At 41.1% G+C, this 20,677-nt stretch overlaps 2 protein-coding genes across 6 annotated transcripts in view; both read right to left on the bottom strand.

The window, feature by feature from the left end:
• DOK7 (docking protein 7) overlaps positions 1-12,539 on the bottom strand; it is a 78,567-nt gene extending 66,028 nt beyond the window's left edge. The window contains exons 1-4 of one of the 4 annotated variants that reach the window (XM_055700686.1): positions 12,137-12,539; positions 11,942-11,987; positions 9,260-9,505; positions 5,155-5,355 (exon numbers count right to left, since the gene is read on the bottom strand). In XM_055700686.1, coding sequence (XP_055556661.1) covers positions 5,155-5,355; positions 9,260-9,505; positions 11,942-11,987; positions 12,137-12,190 — 547 coding nt within the window. In that variant the 5' untranslated portion in view covers positions 12,191-12,539. The other 3 variants (XM_055700677.1, XM_055700681.1, XM_055700694.1) reach the window with 3 other exon arrangements.
• A 1,981-nt stretch (positions 12,540-14,520) lies between these two features.
• HGFAC (HGF activator) overlaps positions 14,521-20,677 on the bottom strand; it is a 42,440-nt gene continuing 36,283 nt past the window's right edge. The window contains exons 12-14 of one of the 2 annotated variants that reach the window (XM_027815509.2): positions 19,879-20,019; positions 18,679-18,835; positions 14,521-16,207 (exon numbers count right to left, since the gene is read on the bottom strand). In XM_027815509.2, coding sequence (XP_027671310.1) covers positions 16,117-16,207; positions 18,679-18,835; positions 19,879-20,019 — 389 coding nt within the window. In that variant the 3' untranslated portion in view covers positions 14,521-16,116. The remainder of the gene's footprint in view (positions 16,208-18,678; positions 18,836-19,878; positions 20,020-20,677) is intronic. The other variant, XM_005446437.3, reaches the window with a different exon arrangement.

Raw genomic sequence — 20,677 nt, 5'->3', positions numbered from 1 at the left:
AACACCAGTGTTCAAAGCAGTGCTGGACCTTCAGAAACAGCTGGCAGACATGCAGGTTTCAGATTCTTTGTGTATGCCTCACCACAACTGCTTCCTGGAAGCAGAACAGTTCCCCTTGAAAGATAAGGAATCATATCTGTTCCTTTTTATACCTGTACCAGAAATTAGTGTAAGCTTAAGAGGAGTGGGGGCATAATATAGGTAATTCAGGTACTTCAGGTTCTATCACCTACAGTTTCACATTTTTGTATCATTCATCCACATTTCATACTACATGTTCCTTATGCGTCTGGTGCCTTGGCCTATGGATTGTACCATTCAGGTTTTCTGCAATGTGGAGATAAGATACAGCAACGCTCAGTAAGCTCCATTCAGTTTAAATTCTTGGAGCACAGCAACTAAATCAAATCTAGAACAAGTTACATTACAGAAGAAATGCCACAATTTAAATAGTCTTCAATTTACGTTCTTTACTTATATACCCCATTATTTCTGGGCTTTCTTATACAACTAAGATCTAAGTCTGACAACTAAGCACTTAACTTAGAAGCAGTAACCAGATCTAGGGTCTGTCCCTGCAGTTGCGCTCACCGTCTAAAGGCTACAGACACATACTCCATTTTTCCTCTTCTGATCCCATTGACATTTGCATGCCTGGTTACACAATGAGGCAACTTTCAGGCCTTGTAGTGGACTGTTATTTCTTTGGGTGCCAACCACTCCTCAGGAGGAAACCAAAGATTTGAAGCCCTGCAGGCTGAAGGAGACCAGGAACCTGGGTTTCCCATGCCACAGAAGTATGGCAACCAGAAAAGACATGCAGAGCAACACTACCACCACTTCATCTTTTCTAGTGATGTTTTAGAGTGTTCTCTCCAGTTAGGCCACACATGTGAAAGAAGAATCTGGTTTAGGATTTTTTAACTGCTTTCCTAGGGACCCATTAGATCTTCACTCCCACTTCCTAAAATCAGTCTGCAGTAGCAGACTTTGGCCTGTTCAGGAGTTTAGGAAGAACCCCATGCGACACAGTCTTGGGGAGAAGCGTACCCAGGAAAGCTGGCTGATTTTCAAGGATCACCTCCTGCAAGTTCAAGCCAAGCAAAGGTGGCAGGAAAGCCTGCATGGGTGAACATGGGACTCCATACAAACCTCAAACATAAAAAGAAAGCATACATAGGGCAAGAAGCAGGGTTACCAAGATGTTGCGGGAGGAATACAGACACAGGAATACAAGCACACAGGAATGGGGTTAGGAAAGCCTAACTCTGCCTGGAATTGGAGAGGGGCGTGAAAGGCAACAAGGGCTTCTGCAAGTATATCAACAGCAAAAGGAAAACGAGGGAGAACTTCAGCCTATTGCTGAATGAGATGGTGGACCTTTTGACAAAGGACGTGAAAAAGACTGAGGTACTCAAGGTCTTCTTCACCTTGGTCTTTACTGACAAGATTCAATTCCCTCATCAGGAATCCCAGGCCCCTGATACTTGTAGAAAAGTCTAGAAAAACAACAACTTTCCCTTGGTGGAATAGGACCACGTTAAGGAACATTTAAACAAATAGAACATATTCAGGCCCATAGGGTCTTATGGAATGCATTCACAGGTGCTGAGGGAGTTGGTTAGTGTCATTACAAGAACACTCTCTATTATCCTTGAAGGGTCATGGAGACTGGGAAGTGGAAAAGTATGCCTGAAGTCTGGCAAAAAAAACCCAAAAAAAAACAACACACACACAAAAAAACCCACACACCAACAAAAAAGCAGATGTCACTTCTGTCTTCAAGGAGGAGGATTCAGGGAGCCACAAACTATGGAAGGTGCAAATAATCCTAGAAGCCATTTTCAAGGTGCTGACTGGAAGTAGTTATTATGGATTTACGGAAGGGAAATAATGCCTTATCAATCTGGTAGTCTGGTAAAACAACCAGTTTGGTGGATGAAGCAAGTAGATATTGTTTGCTTTGGTGCTGAAATTCTTTCTAAAGTCATGTCCTATAATATATAAATTGACAAACTGATCTACTACAAACTAGACAAATGAACAGTGAGGGGGACTGAAAACTGGCTGAACTGCCAGGCTGAAAGGGTTGTGATCAGCAGCACAAAGTGCAGCTGGAGGCCAATCACTACTAGTGTATGCAAGGATTTGGGGCTAATGCTGTTTAACATCTTCATCAATGACTTGCACGGTGGGACAGGGTGCAACCTCAGTAAGTTTGCAGAAGAAACAAAATCCGGAGGAGCACCTGATACACCAGAATAAGGGAAGAAGTTGCTCACAGAGGTTGTGAAGTGCTCTGTCTTGGGAGATATTTAAAACCTGATTGGATATGGTCCTGGGCAATCTGCTGTAGCTGGCCCTGCTTTGAGCAGGGGATTTGGACAAGGTAACCTCCAAAAGTCTCTCCCAACCTCAAGTATTCTGCGGTATTTCAGCATTTGGACATCCCAACTGGAAGTTTCTTTCCAATCTCCTTAAAAAATTAGCTTCTTACTATATTGTAGAAACTTAATTAGCATTCTATAACAATGCTGCATAACCAGATCAGCAATGTCTCAACACTTTAATAACACAAGTACTACGACAAATTCTCTATACTAAAGCACTACTAATGTTTCAAAATAAAATTACAGCATTCATTTGTAATACCAAACAACTAAGCAAAAATTGACAGAAAGTTATTTCAGATTAATATTTTTGTTCATTTACTTGCTAGCTTTCAAAATTTGAGCATCACTGTGAACTGGTGATACTCTATGTATTAAAGCATAAAATTTTCTTTCAAATGAATTAACAGTAAATGGAAGTTCCTAGTGTATTAGTAATGTTATAACATATGTTAGCATTTACTACAAAATTCAATTAAGAATAAAACAACTGAAAATGTTATTCCCTAAACACGGTAATGAAAGTGTAATGCACAAACTGAGGTGATAATTTTCACTACACGGGCTACTGAACATTTTTATATCACATAAAAATAGTTCATATTACTTATTGGTCTGATTTTATTTGGGGAAATATACATCCTTAACAACGTAACATGAGCAATACATGAAAATGCAGGGTGATATACTAATAATCTAATATTTTTCATTCCAGTCACAAATACAGATCATAACAGCACATAGTCGATAATATAGATCCATTTCATTACAAAAGCATATGAAGAGAACGGATAAGTTTCACTAAACACAATAATTTCGGACTGAGTATGTTAACTAGATCCTACTGAAACAGACCTTCATTCTTGGCACTTACATCTGAAGTGCCTTGATGCTGAATACTTGGAAGTTAGGTGACCTCAAAAGAGTGCCTTTGGAGATGCTATATTCAGGTTTCTCCCTGTATTTTTTTTTTAAATACAAGTTTTCCATAGTTCAATTATTTCAGATTTCATTAGTTCAGAAACTAATACTCTACACAAGCTTTCCAGAAAGTGTAGCAGCTTTTTAAAAGACAAAAACCCCACACTGTTGTTCAACTCTGGGAAATTTTCTCCCTGTATTGATTCTGAAGTGTTTCATTCAAATTTAAGTTTTCTATTTTCAGTTAACAATTCAAAAAACAGACCCAAATTATGTCAGCATAGCATAGCAGTGCACACATTCAGTGGAAGCCCAGCTTGCATTTGAAGTGGTACTTGCCTGCAGTGACAAAAATGAACAATTGCTTTATTCTGTATAGAAAAAGCCCTGTTCAAACCAACACTGCAGGTGTTAGCAGACCTACACGAACTTGCAGATTCAAGTTTAGCCTGCATCAAGTGCACTATCTACAAGACAGGGGTAAAAGATGACTGTGCTGACTCCCCCCTATACTCTATAACCTATTATCTAGCACTCAGTCTAAACCACACCACTAAGAAACAAGACACTCACATTGCAGTTCCTGTACCATTTTTTAACTGAAACAGAATATCCCTAAATGAAAATGGATTTGTTTCTTCTCAGGCTATACGTATAACTCATTCCTTCAGACAGTGGAAACCCTTCGTTAACCCCAACCTCTTCATTGGGCAGGGAAAGATTTGAACCAGAATCTTCTACACTGGAGACAAGCATCTTAAATTAGGAGTTGGGACATAATAGTTGAGTCCATACTTACCATCTCTGTGCTTTTCAACAGACAAAACAAAAATATCTCACTAGAGTAAAACAGTTAATTTCTTTCCCCTTCCTCACCAAATTTTTTCAAAAGCCCCAAGGAAGAATATCTTTGGATTTGGATCAACTCTGAAACCTTCTATTTTTTTCAGTTTGGTAATTCAAGAAGTCCATTATTGTCACATTTCAGTATGCAAATCAAACAACTTCACATCTGAACTGGTGATCTGCATGCCCACTTGCACTCACAGATAACCAATTCAGCATGGCTTCATACTCTGCTTTTGAAGTTAAAACCTTTCTAAATTATGTATATTATATTATACCACTCCATTAATTAACTTTCCTTTTCAGCTCTTGCATGGGTATTTTGCATTTTATCTGAAGTGAGAATGGGAGAAGTCCTAAACTGAACATTGGAACAAGAAACTTCTCCCTGTCTAAAGGTTTATCTAAGCTACCAGGCTACAGAAACTAGCTTCAGCTTGCTTGCTCTCATTTTGACCCCACAAATCCCATGGTCCTATAAATTAACAAAGCTACTAACAGGGAAGGGAACAGACAGAAATTTCTATCTTTTAGGAGTTAGAAGTCCTCTACGGGATTTAGACATTAGCATTTACACAAGAGCCTCGATGCCACCTGTAACGTCAAAGCTTCATATCATTTTCCCTCTGCAAACAATAAAATAACCATAATTTAATAATCTGAACATTGAACCATTTTGCCTTACCTCTTGCATGACACAAGCCATAAAATTTCATTACCTTATTTTTGCTCTGAGTCCAATAGCAACAGTTGGCTAAACATCTTCTGGAGAGCCACAGGACAATGTTTAGTCAGGACTCCACAGAGTCAAATTTTTACTGAACACCAAGGTTGAAGCCTGCAGAAATGTACTCAGTAGAGCAGACCCTCTGATATGAGGCTGCCTGTATGACAAAGCAGCACAGCTGGTTCTGCAAACTCCACTTTGAGGCTAGCACTTGCATTTCTACAAAACTTTTCAAACAACTTTTACAAGACAGGTTCCATTTGTACTTACAGAAGCCGCACCTGGTACCCCCTTCAAAGATGAATCCATTTGGGACAGCTCCATACCGACGCAGATCTGAGAGCTTCCACTGCCCCATGACACTAGGGGGAAGGTCTTTTACAAGGACGAGAATGTCATTGCAGAAATGCAGGGTAGCAGGCCCACTCTCTAGTTTAGTGCCAGGTGCTACAAAAACTTGAAATCTATGAACTACCAGATAAGGAAGAAAAAAAAATTACTACAGAAAATAGAGATAAGGTACCATGACTTATGTTCCGTAAGTCATTCTGTTCTGCTGTGGTATGTGGACCAGCCCCAGCCCACACCACGAGGCTCTAACATAAAGATTTCAGTAGTGCCTGCACAACCCCATGCAAGTAGCTATAAGCTCATTACTCTATTATGCCAGTTTAGGACTGGAAAACAAAACATATCTTGGCTTAATGCTACAAATTATTAAGTTGTAAGATTATATTAATTTATACTAAGTCTTCCAGGCTACTCCCTATCTCAAATTAGTCAGTTATCCAGCCCACGCTTCAGTTACCTTTTCCATCCTTGCATCACTACATTGATTTGTCTGTCTCCTCCTCTAAACAGCCTGTGCCTCTCCTTTCCTACATGCGTGCACACACACACACACACACACAAACACACCAGTGCCCAAGGAGCCCAAAAGCCAAGGCTCAAAGTACCGGACAAGTTCTAACCAGAGCTGTTACTGACTCATCTGTAACCTTCAATAAACTGCTTTACTCTTTCCCTAGCAGTAAAATGGGGAAAACTACATTTTCCCACCTTTGTGAATCTTTTGGGAGTTAGCGATGGCAGATGCTCAGACTTTTTAAATGACTAGGAAATTAAGTGATTCATAGGTAATAAACATGCTTAGATGTTCACTTAATTCTTTGTATCTCACAGCATAAGCTTTAAAAAGGGTGGAAGGAAAAAAGGAAACACCTATCTCATTCAAATTTACAAAATCTACAGGTTTGCAAGGGTCCTTACCTGAAGTAGCAGCTGTTCTAAGCTGGTCTCCCATCTTCTCCTCCAAAGCTGCTGCATTTTGAATAATAAGCTATTGGGAGCACTTCAAGGGCTCAGATCTCACAGTGTCTCAAAGGGAGCAACTTAAGTGAGCAAGCACCTCGTTCTCAAACAACTGTTGACCTCCACTACTCCTCTAGTTTCTTTCATTTTGTGATTAGACACATACCAAAAAAAAAGAAGAAAAAAAAAAGAGTCTGCCTTGGCACAGGGAAGCATCAGGACTGTTACATTTCCAGTCAGAGGTTTTCAGTGGAACATTTATCCAGGAGCACATAGATTTAGCTTTTGGTTATCCATCAAAGATTATACAAGCAGCTACCTGCCTGTGAAATCTACAGGCTAGCTTCCTCATGGTCTCACTTCTTAGGAGCACACTTCCCAGTTTCTTGCATAAGCTTCTTCAAGCATCATGAATTTCATCTAGGTCTGAGTCTTGCTTCTCTTCTAAATACTTGCTATATTCTTAGTTACCATCTTAGCTGTAAGTCTAACTCCTCACCTATGACGTGTGTTTGTAAGTCCCTAGGCTCCAGCAGAATTAGCCACAAAGTCATTCGAGTGAAATGTGCAAGGAGACAGAGATAGATCTAACTAACTACAGCTCTACTTACAGCTTTGCCAGTAGTCCCTGCTAGGGAGCAAATCAATAGTCACACAATGTCCCCTTCTGGGCACGCAGCTGTTACACAACCTGCTTAAACATAAACTATGAAAAAAGATACCAAAACCAACTTGATGAAAAGCTTTCAATGAGAAATCTTTAATACCATTTGGACCGCTCTGCCCAATTAACTCTGCTCGGTACTTTCCTGGCAATTAAACCATGGGACCAGAAGCATCAGGGTTCTTTCTGCCTCATAAATGAGGAATGGAGCACACTCTTCACACAATCAGTTGCAAATTACAACAGCTGCCAAAAACAAAGCTGCAGTTCAAATTCTAGATCACTGTTAAAAAAACAGCACATCCAAATCTGAACAAAGCCAAAGTAGAGGAAAAACCAGATCTGGACATGAAACTTTTGCCATAAGCTGCTTTCCTGGTAAACTGGGATATTTATTTTTTTTTCCAAAATTCTCCCTAGCCATCTACTTTATTCTGAAAAAAAATAAATTAATAAGATACAGAGCTGAATATACCTATGAACGAAAGGTACTATTTAAGGTCCTCATTTCCTTTAGCTAATCTCTTCCTCTCACAGCTACTTACTGACCTGCAGTATGCTAACTTCCTCAGAATGAGTACTGGGCTCAAGCACTCTTCTCACACCTAACCTATACCTCAGCTCACTCAATTCCCCTGTTTTTATCTAATCTGGGTTCTTTTATTCCAGGAATCACATCCACCTCACCTGCTAAAAATGGAGAAAGCACTGGGAACTCCAGTGCAAATAAATGCCTCCATTCTCTGGTCCTCACTCAAGTACAGCATCAACTCTTTTTTTTTTTTTTTTTTTTTTTTTTTTTGCTTCCCAGACTCTGAGGTCATCTGTCCATAATCTATTTTTATCATCCAGTCACCTTACTTCCAAGGCACACAAAGAATCCCTTACTATGCTTTAAGAAAAAACAAAGTCACCATCCTGTCTTCATCTAAGTCTGCACTCTTTTCTATTTCTTTTCTGTCTACTCAAACTGGAGTTATTTTAATTTAGCTTTCAGTGCAAGTTTTGTTAGTAGAAAGAAGCCAAAATCCTGAAATAAATTTCTATACTCTGGTCTATCCTCCTTCCCCTAAGCTTTTTTGCAATTAACATTCTACAAATTATTGCCAGTTCAACTAATTACAATTTTTTTTTTCATTTCTTCACCTTCACACACATTCTTACCCACTCCATCTTTACTCCATAGCTGCACATATGATCATCCAATAGGCTCTATTCCTACTCCACTCAGAGCTTTCTTTTTTTTTTTAAAGAAAATCTTTTCATTGCTCATCATTTCCTCCTACGACAACCATAACCCTCACACCCAGACTGAAATTAAACAGTCTCTCCATCCCAGAGCACTGCCTCAGTGCCAGATTATGAAAACTGGACCCACCCTGTCAAATTCAAATTCTCCTCCAGGTTTTAGGACAAGTCTATGCTGTAAATAGATCCCAAACCTAGTCAAGAAATAAAACTGGAACACAATACAGCTAATCAAAGTGTACCAACTACTCCAGCTACTCATGCCTACATTGTTCAGAAACCCCCTCTAACCTTTCCCCTTATGTAAAGTTTCATATTTGGTAGCTCCAAGTGGTACATCCATACCTCTCTCTTCTGATACATCTACAATTCATTACTATAAATTCCCAGGCCATCTACATATGTACTGCAAAGGAACAAGTCCACAAATGCAACAGATGGCAAAGCATATTGAACAAATGATTAGGATGGCTAGTGTGTGTCTCCCACACAGTTACCCTCCTTCCCTAGTTATGACTAAACAAACATAAGACAGATACTATGGATTACCAGTATTATCACTCTTTGTTCACCACTGTACCTTTTAGAGCTACTAACCAAGAAAATAAAAGGACGCATAAGACTGAAGTTAGCTGGAAAGACTGTGTCTGATGACACTCCTTATTGCAAGATATCTCTTCCTGAATAGGGACACTAGCAGCAATAAGCATTATCAATGCAACACCTAGTAGGCAGCTCAGAAAACTGGGACTGAACTACCCAAGTTCTACTCAGGACACTGCTTCTCTTAATTCAGGCTCCCTCTGAATCATGTTGTCAAAATCCCCAAGTAAATTGCAGGACCAGAAGTATAAGTCTGATCACATTGCTTCAAAGCTACATGCCTTCAGTGGCAAAACAAAAAACTGACTTAAGAGGTCTCATAGTTAGCCAGCAATACTGGGCAGTACTGTAATCAAAACCTATCATAAGGGACACCTGCTTTAAGATGTAAGGGGAAGACCAGTCTCTTCATTCTCAAACGAGTGACAGGCTTTTCCTTAAATGTACTGTGTTATTTGCATTTTAGCTATGCTTTTCTTTGCCTTTTTTCCCCCCAGAAGAAAAAAGAAAAATTAAAAAAAAAAAAAAGTGTGAGAAGACAAAGGTTACCTTCCCCCAAACTGTAGCGGATTCGAACATCCCACGCATACATTGTTTCCTTGTTGTCAAATCCCAGCATCACAACTTGAGAGAGACAGATGATTGCAAGCGTGTGATTTAAGCCCTCATAGGAGAGCCCAGGATCCAAGCCACAGATGTCTTCTAAGGTCATGCTGCTCCTCTCCTTATGCCCTTTTGCTCGTTCAGATTTATCTTTGTACACCAGCATGAGCAAACAGTCTAAAAGAAGCAAAACTGTCAGAGATGATGAGGCAGAACATAGAACACAACACATTTCTCAGTACTCTGCTTCAATACAAAGGTGCAGGGTCAGTCTGATCAAGTCAATGTAAAAACTGTTTCCTTTTCCCACCCTTCACCCAGGTAGTTTGCAGTCCTTGTTTTCAAGGAGCAAACACTGAAGGCATGTTTCAAGGGTAGTCTGCAGGCTCAGAAATAAGGACGTAAGTAAACAGTTTTCCTTGTTCTACTTTTAAAAAATCTGGTAGTTTTTCAGATACTCTCCCAAGTCTGGAAGGGACTGACTCATTAATTCTGAGCATTAGAAGTTACACTATGATAGCTGTTCACATTACAAACACTAAAGACGGAGCAGCTATTGTCATCTATAGTGCCATTAGAACATACTGAACCACAAATGAAATTCTTACAGTAGTTCATAGATTACTCAACTACTAAATGGCGAGCAGACTGCACTGCCAAATTGTTAGCGTCAGCTCAGGTTTCCTAGTTAGATGTTACACAGTAGCCATTGCTAAATAATCATTATGTGCCACACCTTTTCTTTTCTTTTTTTTTTAATTTTGCTTGCATCACCATTTGTTTTTAAAACCTGCCTAGAGGTGCTTATTGCACAGTAACTATGCAATAGAAGAAAGTAATTCAAGTGCCAGGGTCCCAAGGGAAAACCAAATTTCACAAGCAAACCCAAAACTCAAGGAAAAGGGGAGAGCCCTCTCCCACCTTTTGCGTTTATAACAAGAGCACGCCTCTTCCTCCAGGTTCCCATCTTACTACACAGCACTCAGCATTAAATGAAATTAATGGTCAATATCAAAGCTGCAAGATCCACCGCTTAGGCTGACCTACATACCACAAAGGAGAAAGCCCCCTTATGCACCATTTTATGAATGTCGGGGTGTGGTGCTCAGAGCCCTGGCGAGGTGCCCTGTGGCTCTCAGCTGGGCAAAAAACTGGCAAAACTCCAAAGAGGTGAAAAATGACTGAAAGACTGAACCGTCTGCTAACTAAAGCAGAGCTTTGCGTGGACTCCCAATTGTTTTTGTGCACCTGTTAGCAAAAACAGCTGCAACTACAATATTTAAGCATTCTGCAATACAATTGTGCATCTGAAGAAAGAACAGACAGGGCAGACAGGCCAAGGAAAGTAAATCACTGGGCACTTTCACTGGTAAACCTGACTAATTTAGCAACATTAAAAGTGCTATTTTTGAGGAGTAAGCTACATTATCAGTCAGTAAGTTTTCAAAGCAAGCTCCCTCACCTTGCCCCTTCAAACCTGTCTTACGTTGGAAATCCAGGCCTGCATTCACAAGTCTGGACACTAGCTCTAGGATGAACAGACACCTGTTCACGCCCAGTTTAACAGATTCAGCCCAGGCACAGGCATTTAAGACGCCAACACCTAACTAACTCGGGTAACAAAGGGTTAGGTCTGAGGAGCTTCAATTAGTAAGAAACCTTCAATCTATCAGCAACAACGTAGAAAAAATGCCATAATCCATTCTGCAGCTATGCAGATTCACATTTTCTGAGAGTAGGCACCATTTTGCCCAGCAGAGAGATACTTTTAGGCCCAAATGTTTTCCCTGTTAGGAATAGATGGGGAAACCTGAAACCTACTTTTCCCTCTCCAGCAGTACAACCATCACTCTGAATTACATTTTCAATTTCCCCTTCAGATGCATGGAAATGATTTTTTTTTTAATTCAAAATGTCGTTTTATTTTTAAATTGAAGTGATATTTTATGTCAAAACACTGATCAAAAATAAGTACTGAGCTTGTAACACCAGCTTTTCTTACAGCCAACAATCACCGTGAAGAAATACTAATAATTTAAAATATATATATTAAAAAAAAAATGCATTTTAAATGGAAGCCAGAGCCAACTAGCTGTGCCTTGAAGAGTCACCTTTCCCCTTGGTTTTAGTCAGCGCCTGACACGAAGCTACTCAAAAACCGAGGGCGGGCGTTACGCGGGGGCACGGGCCCAAGGCTCCCGCCAGCCGCTGAGGGGGCGGTGGGTCCGCGCCCGCCCGCGGCCTCGCTGAGGGAAGAGCTGCCCCCGGCGTGAGCAGACGCCGCAGCTCCGCTCCGCGCTCTCCCCTCGCCTCCGCCCTCATTACGCTCGGGGGGCTCAGGCAGCAGCCGTCTCCTATATTAGGCCGCCTGGTTCGTTGCCACATAATTTACAGCCCGCTCCCCCGATTTAAAAAAGTTAAAAAAAAAAAAAAAAAAAAAAGAAAATTGAAAGAGCAGCGACGGCTCAAGGAGCGTCCCGCCGAGGGCGATCTCCGGCGGCAGCTAGTCTCCAGGGGAGCCCTAGTAAAGTCCCTGCCCCGGGGCCCCAAACCCTGTCCCCCCACCGCGGGGTGGCCGGAGGGACGCCCCCGCAGCTGCCGCCCCCCATGGGACGGGCCCCCTCTTACCTGCCACCGGGGAGGGCTTGCGCAGCACCAGCCACCTACTCTTCCACTGCAACGAGAGGCAAAAGGAGAGGGTTAGCCAGGGCCGGAGGAGGGAAGAGCGGGCTCTCTTCCCTCCTGGGGAGGGGGGTGTCGGTCGGGGACCCCCGGCCCCTGCCCGCCGCGGGGCCGGGCCGAAGGGGCGCCAGGAGCGGGGACCTTTTTTCCATCTCTCAACTTGACGTGACCCTCCACCACCACGGAATCCGTCATCTTCAGTCATGATTCCGGACAGCTGCGCCCGGCTCGCTGCTCCCTCCCCGCGCTCTGGCCGAGGGGTCACTTTCAAAATAGCTTTATTAGGTCCCCGCGCAGGCACAGGCAGCGCCGCGGGCGAGCGGCCAGCGCCGCCCGGCCCTCCCCAGCGCCCCCTGCCCCACCGGGCGCGGCCCGGGGCGGCTGCCGGCTGAGGGGCCACGGGGGGCTTTGCACTCCTCCTTTATTCATGTATTTTACTGGGGCGTTTGGGGTATTTTTATTTATTTATTTTTGTGTTAATTATTTTGTCTCCAGGGTTTCGGCAGCGGGAGACGCAAGTCGAGGCACAGCGCCCCACCGGGTCTGCCTCCGGCCGCGACCCCGGCGGGGTGCCGAGCGCCGCCCCCCGCCCCGATCCGGCTCCGGCCTTTGCAGCTGACCGCCGCGGCAGCGCTGCGCCCGGGGGCGGCGGGAAAGCCCGGGCCGGACTCGCTGTGCCCTCTCCGCGGAGCGGGGCCTGGCGGGCAGGAACACCCCCTCCCCCGCACCAGCGGCTTCCTTGCAACGCCCAAATTTCTCTTTCAAAAGGTGTAATTACTGCTCCCCTTGGCTCCCAGAAGACATACAGCCAACTACCCCAGATAAAAATACTCTCGGTTTTATATTATTATTATTATTATTTGCAATGCAACTGTCACAAGATAACAACCCACTTATACCAAACCCAGAGCAGCTACAATTAATACAATAAGATGTGCTAATGATGTCCTCAGATTTATTTCAACGAGCAATGGACTAATTAGAGTCCATTATTCTAAAAATATTCCTACTGCATCTTATTTGATGGTAATTAGTTCTTTAGCTTTTTTTAAACAGCACCACAGCACATTTTTCTTTCAATAGCATAATAGAAGGGTTTTTTTAGATGTTTGCATTTATTTCCTTCCTTTGAATCGGTCAGTTTGCATGGAATAACATATAATTTAATAAAACCTTCTTTAAGTGTGTTTCATAATGAATTTGGAATGTGTTTGTTCAACTGGCTTTGCATTCTAATTCAACTCCAGTAGAAATGTTAAGAAAAATATCAGATAAAATTTCACCAGTAAATTTAAGGTGGATTTTTATTTTAACCGAAGTGATCAGCACTTGAAGGGAGGAGAAAAACATGGAGGACGAGTTTCCATGAGGTAATGCTCAACAGAAAGACAAAAGGTGCTGGAGTGCCCCATAGGGATGTGACCAATGTCAGGGGTGTGAAAGGACAGGCAAGGACCCCTCACTTAACCTGGACATTTCCTTGCCACCCGTCGTCTGGGTTTGTGGGTTTAACACAGTGCTAGTCACCGTACAGCAGATGCTCAAGTGATGAAATTTAGTTCCATCAAATCAATGCAGTAACAGTGGACAAACAGGCTGCTTTGAAAGCCACAAATTAATTTTGATGCATGCAAAGAATGGCAGTATCAACTGAAGATTTGTCATTTAGACCTTTGACACTGTTTCACTTGTGAGCACTCAATATATTAAGAAAATGTTTTATTGATTGTGTTGGTGTTGCTATATACTGATATAAGCAGCGTGGATTTTGAAAACAGGACAGCTAAAAAGCTCTACACAAATTGTCAGAAACACCAGTCTAACACCTTTCCTATCAAACAGCCACTTTCTTTACAACAAGACAAGACTGGGAGAACATATATAACACAAAACTGCCAGATCAAAAGTATGCACAGTGTGGATGGATATTAATTTCAAAGTGAAACTGTAGTCACAGAACAGATATGGACGTTCAGAATGGCATAAGCTTTGTGTGGAAACCTGTTCCAAATGATTCCCTCCCAAAGAAGAGTGAAAAGTTCCTTCATGCTGATTTGGTACTTGTCTTTCAGCAGCAGGTACAGTTAGTCTTGTTACACAGTTGCATTCATTTCATGGAGTTAACAAGCCAGACTCGTCCTGCAAATGTCCAGGAAGGCAAAACCAAACAAGACTTTTCAGCTTGTTTTGGAATCAAGACCCCAGAGGTGGATCTCAATCTTTCAAGCTAGCGTTTAGTACTTCAGAAAAACAAACTAAAGACTTTGATCTTAGTATTCACAGTATTCACAGCTGAAAATCATATCCAAACTTTTACATCTGTCTACTGGAAATCTGTGCGACACTTGCACAGAACTGGGAGCACCACCAGCTGAAACTGATCCTTATGCAGAGCTTTTCAGATGCGTTCCAGCACAGAGAAGTGTTACTTCATTTTCCTGCCAGTTCTCAACCTGTTGAACAACCTCCAGAGGGATTCAAAGATTTATTTGTAACTTTATACATAACAGTCCAAGTCCAAGAAACAGAGGGTAAACATTTTTATTAAACAGCTTACATCATTTATCTAGATTAGCATTGTTACACATTTGTACTTATGCAAATTCAGGTTTTGATTATTTTTCCTTACAAAGTTTCTTTTAACTGCAGAAATCATTCACCACAGCTAAGAAACCCACTGCCAGTACTACAAAACAAAACACATATCTGAGTATCTAGGTGCCACTTTAAAATTTCATATCTTAAAGCACAGCTTTGCTTGAAACACTTAAGACAATTGAAAACACTTAAAACAATTGAAAAATGTTTGCTATCAGAGAAGAAATACATTTCACATCAACATCTCCAAACGTGTACATCTGACATGGCTAAAGGTTCCCTGTATTAAAAAAAAAAAAAAAGTAGTAATTTTCTGTTCTTCATCAGATTATTTTTTTTTCTTGAATCATTTGCTGCCTCTTTTGCTAGCACAGCTGAGTCCACAGCCTCTAAATGGCTATATATTGTAATAATTTCTTTGATTATTCACATTCCATAGACCATGACAGCAAAGCCTGTGGTTTATGATATCACCAAATCCCCAAGGAAAATGTCAGGCTGCTTCCCCAGCCATCCAGTTTAAAAATCCATTAAGAGAAACCTCCTTTCTGAATTATCTAAATAGTTGAACAACTTGTTACTACAAAATCTAAGACATCTTCAAAACACTGTCAAATTTAAGAAATACTTAGGCACTTATCATCAAGGTGAAGTGTTTCCGCTGCTGTCTTCAGCGTGAGGAGCAGCTCACAGTCTGCAAAATGTCCTAACTGCATCGGCCTGAAATCAAGTGCTCTGACTTCCAACATTTTTCAGCAGGAATCTTTGTACTCTCAGGAGGTGTTGCATTACCCTGCTGGAAAATTGCACACCAGATTCAGCAGAGCTCAGAGGCATGTTCCTGCCTTTATGTCAGTGGAACATGAAAATATACTTACATGTTCAGCTGAATCAAAACCTAACCCTCTGTTTTTTTCCCCAGAACTGATTTGTTGCAGTTAGCTGAGGAGCAGCTTCACCTGCATTCATTGCTCTGTTGGTTTCTCTCAATCAACTTCAAGAGATCACTTGCTGGGCTGGGGAGGGATTTCAGTTTTTGTGCTCCTCCTGTTTATTTATCTCATCTGAGAATACAAGGACAATGTTGTTACAGGTTGGGCTGGGGGATGACAGCTCCACCAGAAGCTGCATAAACACATTCAAATCACTTTTTATGTAATCTACCAAGCAGGCAAACAGTTGTAGATTTTGGTGCACTCTTGGACATGGTTTTTTTTTATTAAGCCAAAGAGACAGTCTTGTATATTGAGCAGTCCACAGCCCTAAAGTTCTAGGTCAAGGATGCTGACATCAGATGGAGTAGGCCTACTTTTGGTGGTCTGGTTTGGAATTGCTAAGGAATACCATGACAGTTTTCATACTAGCATATAATAAAATATTTATGCCACTTTAATGAAACCAAAAGACTCCTGAACCCTGCTTCAAATGGTAGCGTATCTAACTGTTCAATGTTTTTCGAGGTGCTATTTTCTCATTAATCCAGTTTACATAGTTTGTCACTCGTGTATATACTCCAGGTTTGTTCACTCTCCCACAGCCATCTCCCCAGCTGATAACTCCATAGAGGTAAGAGATTTCTTTTTTCTCACAGGCCAGAGGTCCACCAGAATCTCCCTGTGTTAAAAGTAAGCAAAGATTATCTCATTTGATAGAAAGCAGTCCAAAAAAAGGATCAGTTTTGGAAAGTCTTAAATTAAGAATATTTTCATGTGAGATTTAAACTGAAAAAAATAATTCGGAAGCAGTGGTCTACTGAAGTTTCATTATAGAATGGGTTTTTCAGTCATACGCATCTCTAATATAGTAGTGGTGGATTTTTTAATTCCACACTGAACAGAAGTATCAAAATATCAGATTTTCTTTAAAAAGCTGAAATTCTTTTCGATTCAGACACCTACTGAAGAGCACAGTTAATTTGGGTCACCTTCAATGGGAGTCAGCAAGTCTTTGACGCTTACGCTACCTAGTGATATGGACACTGCATGGATGGGTTATGTAAGGCAGAGAATATTTGGACAGTTTCTCAACGCAGTTTATTGCAACTGTCAGAGATCATGTAAGGTTTCAGAAGAAGGGTGTTGCATACATACACACTTTTCCATGTGACCGTGGGATGCTATAATTTTATGTGGCATATGGGGGTTTTACATCCTTTGAATTCGATGCTACTGAGCATTTACCTTGTCATTAAAATCATAAACCGAAAATAAGACCAAATTAATGTTTGATGACACACTACAGCAAGGATGAATTTGGAACACTTCTACTTATTAAAAGCTTGCAAGCATTCAGGAAAGGGTTTTTTTATTATTATTACTCTTAGACTGACTTTCTAAAGAGATGAAAATGACTTAGTAAAAGAAGCCACCACTCCAGTTACTTGAGACTAAGGAGAAATATACTTTTTCCTATTTAAAAAGAAAATCACCAGAGAGCAAAATAAGTAGGAAAATTGTGTTGCCTTTATACTAGAAGATTTCTATAATAAATGAGGAACATCGAATTAAGTCTTGCATCTGAGATCAATTTACTTCTCAGAACCTTGCTTATTTCTCCACAACTCATCTCATTGATTACAATTTTGGTATCAGTGCACTGATGAAAAAAACCAAAAGTGTCCAATAAAATCTTTAAAAAATAATCAAGCAGAACACATTTTCTGCTTGGCATTTCTTGGTATTGAAATATTTTTGTACATAACAGATGGTTTATAGTTTGATTTCCTAAGCATACGTGAAGAAAACTCAAAGGTCTTCTACTTTTGTTGTGACATTAAGAGATCTACACACTTTCTCCTTAGACCACGCTACAAGTCCACCAACAGGAAAAAAAAATAAATATTGATTCACTAATAATGATTTCATGTCATAAGCACTGTTTTTCCACAACTTCGGTAACTCTAAATCACTGTTTTTCAGTCTTCGCAACTCTCTCCTGACCCCTTGTCTTTCTGCAGCTCCACTTTCCTTCCCCCCACGTTCTCCTTTCTTTCTGTCATTCCTGATCAACTGTTTTTCCATGGCAGGGAGTAAGAATCTGCTATAATGCTGTGTCTTGGATTTGTGCTTCCTGGATAAGGCAAGGAAAACTGAGCAAACGAGGTAGTTTCTAGTTCTCTGGCCAGTACCAACAGTTGCAGCCAACAACTACAATCAGTTCTCAGCCCTGGCCTGGAAGCGCTGAGCCACTGCTGGCTGCTGCCATTTCATTCTTCACACCTTTCTTCGGACATTTTTATGATCACTATAGGGGTTCTGGCACGCAGTATACTTTTTTTTTTTTTTTTTTTGCTTTACTTACTCTCACTGTCAACTATTAGCTATGTTCTGCCTGTTCCCAAATTTATGCTAATAGACATGACCCTCCTCCTTACAACTGAACAGAAGATAAAATCTGAAGGTTTATGTAAGGAATAATCTGATGCTACACTTAAAAAATAGTCTTATCTACCACCACAACAATCTGCATCCTTATTCAGAGCCAAGGTGTGACATAATTCAAAAAGAGATGCAAAGTATTAAGAGCATGATGAGGTCATTCCACGAAGGCGAAGGACAGAAGTCATGAAACATTTGACTGATATTCTACACCATTAAATCCCATCCACTACACTAACCTCAGCTCCTTCCTCCTCCAAACCTCAGCACTGCTCCCCACCTCCTAGCCAGGTATACCTACTTCCATTCAGGCAAGAGGCAGCAGCTCGGGGATTTGGCTCCACACCAGTACCTGGTGGCTGGCCTGCCAGCGCACCCCTGCCAGCTGGCCAGCTAACAGTTGCCATCACACTGCAAGCTCAGGCAGCTGCTAAAGCAACTCACCCTCCAGTGCATCGCAACCACCTTTTTGAAGGTAGGGGGAATATAACACCCTGGAGGTGTTTTGCCCTTCTGTAGAACTTAATTGACATTGAACAGATTTAAAAATGAAGGTGGAAGTAAACAGTGCAGTCACATAAGTTTATTTTTTTTTTAAAGAATGTTTCTTTTCTTTAGGAACACTGTAATGTCAAAAGTAAGCACTGCAACACTGTAACATTCCTGGCAATAATATACAGTTAGATTCTTTGCCTAGAGATGACTCACAACATTACCTGACAAGCATCAGATTTGCTATCGAAGTAGCCAGCACAGAACATATTTTCAGTGATTTCTGTTCCATAAATTTCAGGGCTTCTGCACTTCTCCTCAGGAATAATTGGAATCAGTGCTTCTTGCAGGACATTTGAATAACCAGATATGTCTTTAAAAAAAATGCACAGAAGAAAGTAATTTTTTTAGAATGCAAAGAGCATAACATGGAAACACAATGCACAATACTGCATATAAACATATTTAACACCTCTCAGTCACATTAGTGTTGTGGATCTCTTTAAAAAACAATATTTTTTCTAGTGATCAGATAACTTCCAGTCAGACTCCATGCCCTTTAAAATAACAGTGTGCCATGTCCAGACATTGAGCCACTTTGGGTTCTCTCCTTTCCTAGAGGTTCAGGAACAGTCCCCCCACACTCCTGTCCTCTCCTTTTTCCAGATGCGATATTAAATCATCAACTTATCAAAAGCTCCATTACCTCTTTTTGCCTTTAGACTACACATTTAGACCAGGACAAGGTTTGCTCATACTGAATCTCTTACTGAAATGAGACAGCCAGCTCCCCCATCCTGTTCATCTATCTACATAGGTCTCTGCTGTCTCCACATCAAAGCATAGCCAATCCTCATAATCCTGAAAATCCTCATCTGAAAGGATGGGATGGATTTTCCACGTTTCTCAAGCTGGATGTAAACATTTCTTAGCTAAAAGTCTGTCTCCTGTAGATGATTCCAAAGTTTCTTGCTGGCGAAGGTAAAGATCTATCTCCTCCATCACAGATTAGTAAGTTGATTGTGTTTGTTTTGCAGTCGTTGATATCTACCTTGAGAAATCAGGGGTGGGATTCACTCGACTAAGTGTTAAGTTGTTGGCACCTATAACTAAGCTACTTGCTCCCCTCCCAGTCCACAGAGACCTAGCTAGCTCATAGCTCATCTCAGCCTAAAATAGACACACACATTTGGTCAAGGGAACCACACTCCACATTCCAAGGACTATAAAGGACGTTCAGGATGACTATTTCAGTTGTACATGTTGTACACATCTAAAGGCGGGTAAAAAGAATGCCACCAGAAGTCCCTTGGAAAATGTTTTACCAAACTATCAGTTGTATAACATATACATGAACATTATGTTTTAGTCATCATCATTTTTTTTTCTGCAGACACCAACTCTCATTTTACTCACTTTCATGCTTGTGTCCCCATCCAGAAATCTGACATTTGAACTGATCAGGGAAAACAGTGTCACTTTCTGGCAAGCAGATGGGCTGAACAAACTGGGACTTGACTGCACAACGTTGGCCATTCTTCTTCAGCTTAATCAAAGCTGCAGAAAGAAAATACAGGAGGAATAAAGCAACTGCTCCCTTTCTTTGATGGGATTGGCAGCAATGGGTCTCAGATACAACTTTAATTATCCCCTAAGCCTCTCTTAATTAAGTTATTTCAATCAAAGACAGACAGACTCATCTCAACAGTACCTGATTTCACAGCAAATTGAAGGCTGAAACAGTCAGCTACACCCCTTGTGGGAATATTTATTTTATGCTGCACTCACTGAGCAGATTTTGCTTCACTGCCTCTGTAGAGAAGGAGGGAGGTAGAAAATACATATGTCTCCTCCCACCTTAAAGTTAAATAACAGTGACATATCCACAACTTTCAGCTGTAATAAGTGGGATGTGCAAGTGCTCACTGCTTCTGAAATTCTGGCCAGCTGCCTAATTCCAATTTGATTTAAAAAATTAATTACTGCAAGTGTTGGTGTATTTTGTGTTCTCTCATCACTGAGTTCAGCAAAATTCAGGATCTTGAAAATTAAGGAATAAAAACCCCCAAAACGGGATATTTCAAAACCAAGCTTCTGAAAGCTACAAAGAATTACACAACCTTTACTACCCCCTCATGGGGCTGAAAACAGTGTAAATACAGAGCTGTGTAGTATCATAAGCTTGATACTGAAAAAAGATGTCAAAAGTAGAAGA

The sequence above is a fragment of the Falco cherrug genome, chromosome 1 (genome assembly GCF_023634085.1).
Source record: "Falco cherrug isolate bFalChe1 chromosome 1, bFalChe1.pri, whole genome shotgun sequence".
In the NCBI taxonomy this organism is placed as follows: Eukaryota; Metazoa; Chordata; class Aves; order Falconiformes; family Falconidae; genus Falco; species Falco cherrug.
This window is presented reverse-complemented; position numbering and strand designations above follow the sequence as displayed.